Source organism: Micromesistius poutassou (genome assembly GCF_964030765.1).
Source record: "Micromesistius poutassou genome assembly, contig: SCAFFOLD_5312, whole genome shotgun sequence".
Classification (NCBI taxonomy): Eukaryota; Metazoa; Chordata; class Actinopteri; order Gadiformes; family Gadidae; genus Micromesistius; species Micromesistius poutassou.
Window position 1 is genome coordinate 2545 of NW_028176914.1, and position 12653 is coordinate 15197.

Here is a 12653-nt window from a genome sequence, read left to right on the forward strand (position 1 = left end):
TTCACCCTCAGAGGTCATGTGGACGGAATCGCAAGAGGGCGTGTCCCAGCCAGGTTGGGACACGCCCACAGGGGATTTCCCAAGAGCAAGAGATTTAGAAGTGTCTCGGAATTGGAACAGATTCGCTTAGAGGCCGCCTTGGCTCAGTTTTGGTTCCAAACCCTATCTTGGCGAGAGCGGATCTGTTCCCCCCGGCTAGCGTTCAGAACCAAGATGGCCTCTAGGTGGCCGCGGGCCGACGGCGCGTCCACATGACGTCTGGCACTCTGACAGGGGCCCTTTCAGAGTGTCTTCACAGGTTGTCGTAGGAGGATGATGGATGGATTGAGCGAGGGAGCGAGTGGGAGGGTGGGGGGTGGAGGAGTGTCCGTCCGGCCGTCCGTCCGTCCGTCCTGGGTCAGATCTCCACGTCGCTCTCTTTGTCGTTGTCGTGGTCGCCGTCATAGAACTCGTTGGCGGCCTCGGGTCTGGGGGGACAGGCGGGGGGGGGGGAGGTGAGGACACAGCTGGGACCTCTGGACGTTTCTCTCTCAGCTCAACTAACTGCAACGAATCACTAGCGATACCAGAACATTCATTCATTTAACGCAGCAAGCAGACCATGCCTTTTCCAGATTATGTTTTTGAATTTTCAGGTCCAATAGAGACTTCAGCCCTTTAGGAAGTAGGGATGGTTATTATACTACAGTTGTATAATACAAATATCAACCAAAATTCTCGTTATATTCGCTTTGGGCTTAATACCTTTGAAACTCCATTCTAGTATAGTATAGTATATGTTTAGTATATACCATATAAGTATGGTGTAGTAAAGTATAGTAGTTTATTATGGTATGGTATAGTATAGTCTAGTCTAGTATAGTATAATACGGTATAGTGTAGTATGGTATATTATAGTATAATATAGTATAGTATAGTATAATATAGTATAGTGTCGTAGAGTATAGTGTAGTACAGTGTAGTGTAGTGTAGTACAGTACAGTGTAGGTGTGTGTAGTATAGTGTAATGTAGTACAGTATAGTGTAGTATAGTACAGTATAGTGTAGTGCGGTACAGTGTAGGTGTGTGTAGTGTAGTATAGTATAATATAGTATAGTGTAATATAGTATAGTGTAGTACAGTACAGTGTAGTACAGTATAGTGTAGTGCAGTACAGTGTAGGTGTGTGTAGTATAGTACAGTGTAGTGTAGTACAGTACAGTGTAGGTGTGTGTAGTATAGTATAGTGTAGTGTAGTATAGTATAGTACAGTACAGTGTAGTGTAGTACAGTACAGTGTAGTACAGTATAGTGTAGTGCAGTACAGTGTAGGTGTGTGTAGTATAGTACAGTGTAGTGTAGTAGAGTACAGTGTAGGTGTGTGTAGTACAGTATAGTGTAGTGCAGTACAGTACAGTGTAGGTGTGTGTAGTATAGTACAGTGTAGTACAGTGTAGGTGTGTGTAGTACAGTACAGTGTAGTGTAGTACAGTACAGTGTAGGTGTGTGTAGTACAGTACAGTGTAGTGTAGTACAGTACAGTGTAGGTGTGTGTAGTATAGTACAGTGTAGTACAGTGTAGGTGTGTGTAGTACAGTACAGTGTAGTGTAGTATAGTATAGTACAGTACAGTGTAGGTGTGTGTAGTACAGTACAGTGTAGTGTAGTACAGTACAGTGTAGGTGTGTGTAGTATAGTACAGTGTAGTACAGTGTAGGTGTGTGTAGTACAGTACAGTGTAGTGTAGTACAGTACAGTGTAGGTGTGTGTAGTACAGTACAGTGTAGTGTAGTACAGTACAGTGTAGTGTAGTACAGTACAGTGTAGGTGTGTAGTACAGTACAGTGTAGTGTAGTACAGTACAGTGTAGGTGTGTAGTACAGTACAGTGTAGTGTAGTACAGTACAGTGTGTGTACCTGCTGTAGCCGTCCTCAGCGCCCCTCTCGTCGGGGTCGGGCTCGTCCGTGCGGTCGTAGCTCAGCAGGTCGTTGGGGACGTCGTGGATCTGCACGCTGGGGGCGTGGTTCAGCATCTTCAGGTTCTCAAACACCGTCTGCCGGATCTGCTCCAGGTACTGGGGGACCCCACACACACACACACACACACACACGCACAATGTAATTTGTGTGTTCTTTAGGCTCAATGCATATTTTGTGTTATCATTTGTCTTGTAACAGCTTTTGAAACGGAAAGATGGAAAGATGGAAACGCTACACACTAACAGGGGGAACCACTCAGACATTTGTTGTACACGGGGAATGGGTTAACCTAGTGATTGTTAGTGCTTGGCACTTGGTTCTATGAACATCCTTACTGTACCGACAGCGATATATTGTTGTTTCTCTTACTTCTGACAAATGTACTTATTGTAAGTGGCTGTGGATAAAGGCGTCTGCTGAAGGCCCTGAATGTAAATGTAGACGGCAAACACACAGAGGCGTTGAGTTTCAACGAGGCCGCGTGTCCGTTTCAGAAGGGGTTTCCCAGGGTGAGAGGGCGTCTTCGTGGTTACCTGTCGTGTGTTCTGGTTCTCTATCCTGGTGCTGACGTCCGGGTGCAGGGTGAAGTCTGGAGCAAAGTACTCAAAGTACTCTGGTGGAGAAGAGGGAGCACATTTGAAAGGGCATTACATTAGTTTGGTAGCGGTATGAGGAGACGTAAATGTTCAAACTAAGGTATTACAAAAAACGTGTATTATCCAATAAACTATATCCTAAAAAAGCGAATTAAGCAAATGTATTGGATATCCCGTCGGTAGTCGGTTGATAGACTATCGTCATTGGTCAGCTGCGTTTGAAGGGAGGGGCTTGGCGATAGGTCTGAAACTCACCGCTATACGGCAACTCGTCACTGATGGGCTCATCGACCAGCAGCGACGTCTCGTAGGTCCTGGAAGGCGCCAGAACAACAAGGCGTTAGAAATCTCACCGCGTGATTAGACACCGTCACCGTCACCGTCACCGTCACGTGACTGTGGTCACTGGGAAACGTGTGTGTGCGTGCGTGTGCGTGTGTGTGCGTGGGGTCACGGACAGTACCCACCAGCAGCGAGCTACGTTCCTGACGGTGTAGCCTCCACCACCGAGCACCAACAGAGGAATGGTAAAGCTCTTCACAAACTCCACACACTCGCTGTGGAGGAAAGGCAAGGCAACTTGATTTATAAAGCACTTTTCATACACTTCTCAAAGTGCTCCACATACAATAAAATGAAACAATAAAATAGCTAAGTCATAGAAAACAAACGCAATGTTTAAAAATGCAGTGTAGAAAGTGCAATGTATTTCAGATTTATCAGAAAGCTAAAGCACACATAAAAGTCTTCAGTCTTGTTTTAAAAGTGGTCAGAGTTGGGGCAAGAATTTAATTCTCAGGGACTTTATTTCAGCTATTTGTTGCATAGAAACTAAATCCTAAATCCCATATTTCGTGTTAACTTCGGGATAACAGATTGGTCTTATTAATCTAGAAGGCTTATGCAGTGGAAGTATATCACTTCCACTACACACGCGTGGGTTAACAAACACACGCGTGGTTTAACTAACACACACGTGTGGGTTAACAGACACACGTATGGGTTAACAATCGTCATGAGAGCATGGTGAGGCATTGCCTTAATGCTTACCAACACATTCAGTCACTAGGAGCTCAATATAACATGTACACATGGGGGCAGTAGCCCAGGAGGTAGAGCTGGTCGGCTGGTAACCTGGTTGCTAGTTTGATCCCCGGCTCCTCCTAGTTTGTCAGGTGTCCACCTCACCCTGACTGCTCCCGACGGGCTGGCTGTCGCCCTGCGTGTTTGACTCCGCCGTCGGTGTGTGAATTGTGTATTAATGGTTGTATGCCGCTTTGGATAAACTCGTCGGCTAAATGCTCTAAATGTACATGTTATGGACGGATTATGAGGAACTGAGGGAGGTTTGTGTGATCAGGTGAAAGCGACATCTTACCCATGTCCTCGTATACTGAGGTTGAAGCAGCCCAGGCGATCACAGCCCAGAGAATCTGCTCCACACTGGAAGAGAGGTCCCACAGCATACGTTTACTAGATGAATTATTAATAATGAATTCATAATATCCCTAACTTTTAATCCCCCAAAAATAAAATAAAGACGGTCCCTTTAAAATAACCGATTGGATTTTCTATACCTACGAAGGCCGGATCAAATCTATTCGAAATTATGCTTTTCAACCTGCCATGATGAATATATATATACTGATGTAAAGCTATTTTCACAAGCAGGGCATGGAAGAAGCCCCACAGCAGGAACCTCCACAAGAGCCGAGTGGTGAACAGAACGGCAGAACGAGACCAGACACTGTAAATTAGGTTAATTCGGCCCCTGGCACTTTGCATGCAGAGCCAATACGGCCTCAGTAGTCATCACAGTGCGCAGCACACCAAGGTAAAAAGAAGCAGTGTTTGAGTGTGGTATTGACTTACCTGCAGAACTATGCATGTGGGTTGGTAGAAATCTACAACCTGCTTGATGACCGGCTGGAACAGTTGCCTGTAGCCTAGTGGACAAACAAACACATCACAGATATAGAGCCACGCCTGCATATGAAGAAAAAAGCATTATAATTCAGGGTTAAATAAAATCTAAATCCAATTCTCTCTGACGACAGCTATATGGTAACACCACTGATTAAAGGGTCAGACCTGACACTTGTTTGTCCAGTGTCACTTATTGTCCAGTGTGGTTTTTTTGTGCTTTTAATTGTTTTGGTTTTATTTGTTTGTTAGTTTTAAAACTAGATAGTTGAATTGTAGAGCACTTTGGTCAACTGTTGTTGTTTTTAAAGGGCTCTAAAATAAACTTGAACTTAACAGATGCTGCTGGATACAGTGGTGTGGAGGGAAAGTGAAAGTGAAAGTGAAAGCTGAAGCACAGAAGCTGGGGGAGGAGGGGACTCACTCTGGTCGTCGATGCCGTCTCGGAGGGGGACGTTGAGGCAGTAGTAGCGGCCGCTCTCGGCGCCCACCTCGTACATGTCACCTGATCAACCGCATGACGCAACACACGTTAATACATACGCACAACACCACAGGCTCAGTAGACATTTTCAAATGATCATCAGGAAGATATTTTCTTTATGAAAAGGATGAATGAAAAAAAAAAAAAAAAATGGAGCCAAAAAAAAAATATATATACATGTTTTTTAAATTTTCACAAAAGATTCTTGATCAATCTGCAACATAGTCAAGGTTCGTCCAAAGTTAAATAGCAATGTTGTTAGTTAATATTTGCCATTTGAAGGCGGGGACATACCTGTCCCGGGGAAGAAGTAGTTCCCGTACTTGTGGAAGGACACGGTCATGACGCGGTCGGTTAGGTAAAAGGCTTCCTGCACGCCGTCGCCATGGTGAATGTCTATGTCTATGTAGAGCACCCTAGGGTGGTACCTACAACACGTGCAGACAGACACAATGTTATCACCCCCACACTTAAATAAAACCATTATATTACACATTCTCTCACGTTCTCACTTAATGACCTTAAACACATCTTCATCAAGACACACACACACAACAGAGGCTAACAGTTCCTCAACAACACGCCCACGTACTTGAGTAACTCCAGGATGCTGATGACGATGTCGTTGACGTAGCAAAACCCTGAAGCCTGAAAGTAAAAACGGGAACATTTTGATACCTTGATACGGCAAAGTGCCTGGCAGGTCAGAAGGAAGACCAGAGGGAGGACTTACCTCAAACTTCTTAGCATGATGCAGCCCCCCCGCCCAGTTGATGGCAATGTCACAGATCTGAAGAATAACGAGACAGGAAAACATGGTGAAAACATGCCCCTGAATCCTTGTTGTAATTTCAAGTGAATTTGCAGGATGGATGGAGGACTGGCTCTGAACCTTGACTTCCATTGCGGACCATGGACATATCTGATCACATTAACCGTATCTGAGCTCTGACGATTGAGGATGTGCTATTTCAGTCAACAGATTAAAATCCGGTATCCCAGACATTTGCCACAGGTCCGATTTGGTCATGCAGCAATTTCATTTGTTGTTTGCCTAATAAGGATTGTATGCATTGAGTGTCAACACATGAAAGTTTCTTTGCATAAATGTGTCTGCTAAACTAATACATGCAAAAGGCTGGGTTAGCTCAACTCAAGCATTACAAGCTGTAGAAGTCATTAAGTGAGATGGAAGATCTTTGGAAGAAGGAGAGTTTTACCTTGTGGTTGAGCTGCGTAGCTCCTTGTAATGATGCTCCTGTGTATCTGGAACAGAACTCAAAGAGCCCTGGAAATACAGGACTACACACACACACACACACACACACACACACACACACACACACACACACACACACACACACACACACACACACACACACACACACACACACACACACACACACACACACACACACACACACACACAAATGTGAAGTGTGATATCCTATGACAATTTACAAACCGCTTGTAGGCACTTGCGAATTATAAAAATGGCAAATCGTGAATAAAAAATGAATGTTAAATGTTGAGACTGAAGGAACGGGCGTACCAGTCGTCCCCGACGTTGAAGGTGTTCAGGCTCTTGGTGAAGCCCTGCATGTTGTTGGGGCTGACCTTCTGCAGGAAGTCGATGTAGTCCTCTGAGTGGAAGCGGCACATGTCGTGTTGAGAGGCCTTGTAGGGCTTGAACACCTGGGAACCAAGACGCAATGAATGAACGCATGGTCTGACTGTTACCCCCTTATACAAGACAATTACACACCCGTTGATAGCTACGATTATAAGAAGTGATTAACTATCTATGTGTGAGATGTGACTATAATGCACCAACAATTTCTACACCAAAATCTACTAAATGCTACTGTTCTGATTCTCATATCTACTAGATACTCTGCACTATATCCATTGTGATATGCTTTCATTTATTTTAGCCTGACTTTTTTTCACTTTTCTTGATCAAAGCATCATCTTTGGCAAAAGCATCATCATCATCTTCAAACGTCCAAATGGACGTGTGAATGCTGTGTGTATTGTATACGTCTGTCATTACGGTCCCAGTGTGGACAAAGACGGACCCTACTGATTCAAGCCGCTGAGTGACAGCGGCTTGAATATTCAAAACTAAAATAAATATTTTTTGATGACGTAGTTAAGGCAGGCGTGTGTTGCTTAGCGGTAAAGCTGTAAAGTGCTGTGGGAAACCATGCTCACCATCATCTTCTTGTAGAGGCCATAGTGCAGCACCAGGCTGTGGGTCAGGGACAGGCGGTGGGGCTTCATGGGGTGGCCAGCACCTAGCAGGGGCCACAGGTTTCACCGTTGACATGCGCTTCAGCTCACTTAGCTAACTGTCTACATTCTACAGACACTTTTAACACATACTGATCAGTGCATGGACCCAACCATCACGTGATCATGATACATTATCATTCATAAGGTATTGTTTCAGAAATTAACAACCAACGTTACATTATTACCTCACTGTTCTTGGATTATGACTGAAATCCTACATTGTTTCAGGTTATAACATATAACACAATAATAATTTAATTATTTAATACAAATAATAACATCCGAATTGTGACTGTAGCCCGCTCTTATCCACCAGAGCGGAAACTTGATTTTTTTTTTTACAAAACTATAGCCAGAAATGACGTCATACCAGTCAAATAGATATTCGGTCACTGTTACGAAATATTATCCCGCCAGACTATGATATAAATAAATCAATGCTCATTACATATTAGAATGGGTTAGGCAGGGAATGAGCCATATTTGAAACTCAAACGTGAAGGTTTATCGACATTTTGAATGAATGCACCATTAATCACCACATATCGGCTCATTGGTAAAGTAAGTAGACTCAAATGATGATAAAACGCAGAACATGTTGAACATCCCCAATGCACAGATCACACACATCTCTGCAGTTCACGATCACTCACCATAGTGGAAGTTACCGACGTCCGGGTCGTAGAAATAAGCCGTGCGGTTGGACATTTTCAAACGATTCCTTTGATGTTATAATATGAATTAATGTGTACAGTTTCTGCAGCTCAGAATACCTCAGTTCATTTAGCACGGAGCCGCCATTGTAAACACCAAACACGTCATCAGAAGGCAACGGCGCTTGTATTACGGGGCGCTCAGGGAAGACGTCATCAGAAGGCAACGGCTAGTATTACGGAGACACACAGAAGTCAGAAGGGAGAAAGTGTACACACAATAATAATCCCTTTAATTTAATTTGACGTTGAAGTATAGATATCATTATTTTATTATTATTATTATTAGATGATTGATTATTATTTTATAAAGATGTATTTTTGCTCATTGTTTATTCTTTGTTTAATATATATTATTAATTATTTTTGTTTAATTTAATTAAATGTAACTTTTTTTTACATTTTGAGGGTCCTGACGATCTATTGATCCAAACTCCAGTCCAGTTGACGGCAGTGATACACAGATTAAATATGTGTAAACTCAAAGAAGAAGAGGAAACCGAAGAAAACAAAGTAGACCTGAGACAGCGGAAGGAGGGATGTGTGTGTGTGTGTGTGTGTGTGTGTGTGTGTGTGTGTGTGTGTGTGTGTGTGTGTGTGTGGTTGTGTGTGTGTGTGTGTGTGTGTGTGTGTGTGTGTGTGTGTGTGTGTGTGTGAACCCTAGAGGGATGATGTTGATTTATGATGCTCTATAGAGTTATGCCCTCAGCTGTTATTATATTCACTTGATTTATGCTTTATTGATTTTACATTAAACCTCTCTGGTTAAAATGTCATTCGACTGATAGTCGTTCGACTTATATTTGTGAGCCGGCCACAATTGTTCTATTGATGCAATATATTAGGAAAAATGGCATTAACATTTAGAGATTTTAAATTTATAATTACACTGGTTAATATTTGTGAGATCGAAGTCAATCAGGCATTTTAGACATAAGTCACTTATTTTAAGGTTATTTTTGGTGGCATTTATTCTGACAGATGTTCACACACTGGATGAATATCAAAACAAACGTTCTTTCCCTCTGCTCATTGAGCTCATTGAACTCAGTGAGTCTGTATGTTGCCTGCCCTCACCCCCTCCCTCACCCCCTCCCTCACCCCTCCCTCACCCCCTCCCTCACCCGGATCCTGTGCTTCTCTGCCCTCTGGCAGGTCGGATGACTTCATGTCCTCCTGGTGTTATGGCTGGCAGTGAGTTCATCACAGGTGAGAGAGAGAGAGAGAGAGAGAGAGAGAGAGAGAAGGGGGAGAGAGGGAGGGTGAGAGACTGAAAGAGAAAGAGAGAGGGAGGGAGAGAGAAAGCGAGAGAGCATGAATGACAGACAGCTCTGACGCAAAGCTGAAAGACAGATGAGTCCTGCTCCATTTACTCACACGGAACCACACTGTCTTTAAACAGGAATTTATCCCCAAACACACCCAGTGAACCATACCCTGCTCACCAAACGCAACGCTTCAATCCCATCATGCATGTTACCCAGAAGTACTTGCACACGCACAACCTACTTCATAGCTATAGATGGACACTTGAACACAGCATGAGGCCAATATTCACATCTGCATAGCTATGACTCTGTGTGTGTGTGTGTGTGTGTGTGTGTGTGTGTTTGTGTGTCTCCCATACCATATGTGTTTTGGCCCCGGGGTCCAGCAAGTTTTGTTCTGATCTGTCTGTGCCCGTCTGATGAAACAATCTCCTAATCTCCTCTCCTGCCATCGCAAACACATGCACACGTATACTACCCCCCCCCCCCCCCCCCCCCCTCTCTCTTTTTCATCTACCCAACCTGGGGTTTCTCTCTGTTATACAGATGAACACAGGGAGCCATTTCTAGAAGGAGGTTTCGTATGACATATTACTGACATACCTGTATGCATACTTTTATAATGATCCATTAAGTTGTCAGAACAACACAGACACACACACACACGCATACTCATACACACACACACACACACACGCACACACACATACACACGTGTATACACACTTGTACACACACACACACACACACACACACACACAAACGCACCCACACGTGTACACACACTTGTACACACACACATACTCACTCACACATACACACACACACACACACACACACTCACACACCACACACCACACACACACACACACACACACACACACACACACACACACACACACACGTGTGTGTACACACACACACACACACACATACACAGACACACACACACACACAAACACACAAACACATACTCTCACTCTCTAAGAGAAAACCTATGAATTCTCATTGCATCATATTTCCTTGTCCTATCATCTTTTCTGTTCTGCTGAAGTCATATCCGATTCAATGAATTATAATCTACTGCCATGTCAACTCAATGATGCCTACTGTACATAGATACGTTTATCCAAAGTCGTTCAGGGGTGAGGCTAAGAAAAACCAAAGCAACATTCTTTATTGCAGCAACTACCAAACTGCTACCAAATATAATATATAGTTTTCAAAAAAGGTTGGAATATCTACAGGAATCAGTTCAGAAGTGGTTGGTATATAAATATTTTCTTATTTGTATTTTTGTATAGCAACCATAGGATATGTCGCAATTCAACACAAAACCATAACAAAAAGTAGTCAGTTGATAGAAGTGCAGCTCAAGTCAATCCAACACATAAATCTTCCAGAATGTTCATGCAACAGAAACATATGTCTCCAATAAAGCCATACGTGACCATAGAGAAGCATATGGAGTGTTATGTGTTCTGTGCATAACAACAAACCAACGCTAAGGAAATGTCATCGTTGGTAGAGGGCTATGATTGGTGGGCTCTGTCAGCCAATGTGGTTGTTTATCAAAAACACCACCAGCTTTACAGCAATGACACATATCTTCTTTTGGCTAACGCCAATGTCCAGGATTTTAGCATGAGCGAACAGATATCTTTGACAAGTTGTCAGGTTAACACTGACTGTTAAATGTTATATTCTGTGTGAGAGTCTTTAATCTTTTGCCTTTTGCTCCAAGAAATGGCTTTTGTCCACCCCTGAAATTCCACATGTTTTCCGAGAACCAACGGTTCCTTTATTGGGGCCTGGTTTGTGGTGGAAGGAATGTCACAACCATAGCAAGATCCACTCCTCTCTTGTATTGTTCTACATCTCAGGGTTCTCTGTACTGTGTACTTGAGTTATGAATGGCCGACTTCAATCCAAACCACAAAGGCAATCAATCAGAGTCAATAATTCCATTACTTCATGCATTACAAAGCATGGTGGCCATACAACGTCCATTAGGGTTATTAGATATTTGCAGAACAGTGTAAATCTGAAACAGGGCCCCTTTGCATATGACCTTTCAACAAAAATCAACCATATCACTCATCCCCCATGTGCGTATAATATACAATCTGTAATATTGTTCTATTATTAACGGAAAGCACATTGAGATGAGTTCCAGAATCCCAATATCATCCGATTGATCACTTTGTAGTAACAGAATATAGCAACACCTAGAAAATGGAAAACAATAACATTTTATGGTCCATCGGTTGATGGAAACTTGGCTTCCAAAGCCGGTGCTTCAGAGGAGAGGAGCAGGCCTGCGTGACAAGAGCTTTCAGAGGAGGGAGATAGGAGAGAGAGAGAAAGATGGAGAAAGATAGAGAGAGAGGGCGAGAGAAAGTGACAGAGAGAGAGAGAGAGAGAGGTGCACAGGTGTTTGTCTTTTCTTGCACCATCACAGCTCACATACTGACACAGCTGCGTTGAAGAATCCATGAACGGCAAAAAAAGAGTGAGAGCAGCAAAAAAAGAGTGACAAAACCATACATTGAGACATTATAAAATATTTAAGGTAGTGTGTGAAGGGGACTGTGTACTTTACGTCAGAAATAACTCTTTTAGGACCTACATTATTTTATTATATTCTATTTTATTCTATTTAATAGCAAAAATAAAAAAACATGTATTTTAATTGTGCTGAGCATATGTTGTTTATTTACAATATTTAATTAGTTCAATGCTCTACTTTCATGCTTTCGTGCTTTTCGTGCTTACTGCAGTAGGGCGTTTAAAAGTTAAAAAATAAAAAAGTATAGTTTTCTTTGTGAGGATTTGACTCATGGAGTATGTACTCCAGTATTGTACAATAAAAAACAGTTTGTGGCAATGTTTTGATCAGTAATGTAATAATCTGCATGTTAGGGTGGCTCCGAGCCCGGGGAATGCGTAGCGACATGAACAGCTCATTGCCCTGGACCAAGCAGCTCTAAACATTTACAGAAATACATCCCATAATGCGCTCGCTACATCAAACAAAAATGCTTTTTCTGTGGCCTATTTATTTAGCCGGAACAGGATTGAGGACGATAATGAGCAGAGAAGCAGACCACCCACGGTCAGAGCGCTAGAAAGCTGCGTTGGCTGTGTTGTTGTTTTTTAAAAGCCTGATAAATAGCAAAGAAATTAACCCAGAAAATAACCGTAACAACACTTAAGTCTACTAATCCGACTGCTAAGGTTAGAATGGACCTCCTCCTTCACCATGGATACTGTAAACCGCAAAGCAAGAGCTGCAATTATCAGACCAGATCCTTTCTTCTCAATGAATGGAGGTCTCATAAAAGGGTACGGAAGCAGAGAAAGAGAGATATGAGTTGAGAGATTATTAAGGATTGAAAATGATGGAGGGGAAAT

At 42.8% G+C, this 12653-nt stretch overlaps 1 protein-coding gene across 1 annotated transcript; it reads right to left on the reverse strand.

The window, feature by feature from the left end:
- Positions 1 to 363: 363 nt before the first annotated feature.
- LOC311377474 (histone deacetylase 3) lies at positions 364 to 8032 on the reverse strand. Its single transcript, XM_084491357.1, has 15 exons — positions 7912 to 8032; positions 7178 to 7260; positions 6516 to 6658; positions 6184 to 6265; positions 5697 to 5753; positions 5556 to 5611; positions 5258 to 5391; positions 4904 to 4984; positions 4429 to 4502; positions 3935 to 3999; positions 3024 to 3113; positions 2812 to 2870; positions 2494 to 2573; positions 1898 to 2055; positions 364 to 467 (listed from the first exon to the last, which is right to left on the reverse strand). Exons 1-15 carry the CDS (start codon positions 7964 to 7966, stop codon positions 398 to 400), a joined length of 1287 nt encoding a protein of 428 aa, XP_084347483.1. The 5' UTR covers positions 7967 to 8032; the 3' UTR covers positions 364 to 397.
- Positions 8033 to 12653: the final 4621 nt, after the last annotated feature.

Excerpts from the sequence above, each read along its gene's own strand:
- LOC311377474 (XM_084491357.1), bottom strand. The coding sequence starts at position 7,966 with ATGTCCAACCGCACGGCTTATTTCTACGACCCGGACGTCGGTAACTTC. Across the intron at positions 7,261-7,911 it reads CGTCGGTAACTTCCACTATG|GTGCTGGCCACCCCATGAAG; the intron begins GTGAGTGATCGT and ends GGCCCCTGCTAG. Across the intron at positions 5,754-6,183 it reads CTACGCAGCTCAACCACAAG|ATCTGTGACATTGCCATCAA; the intron begins GTAAAACTCTCC and ends GTTATTCTTCAG.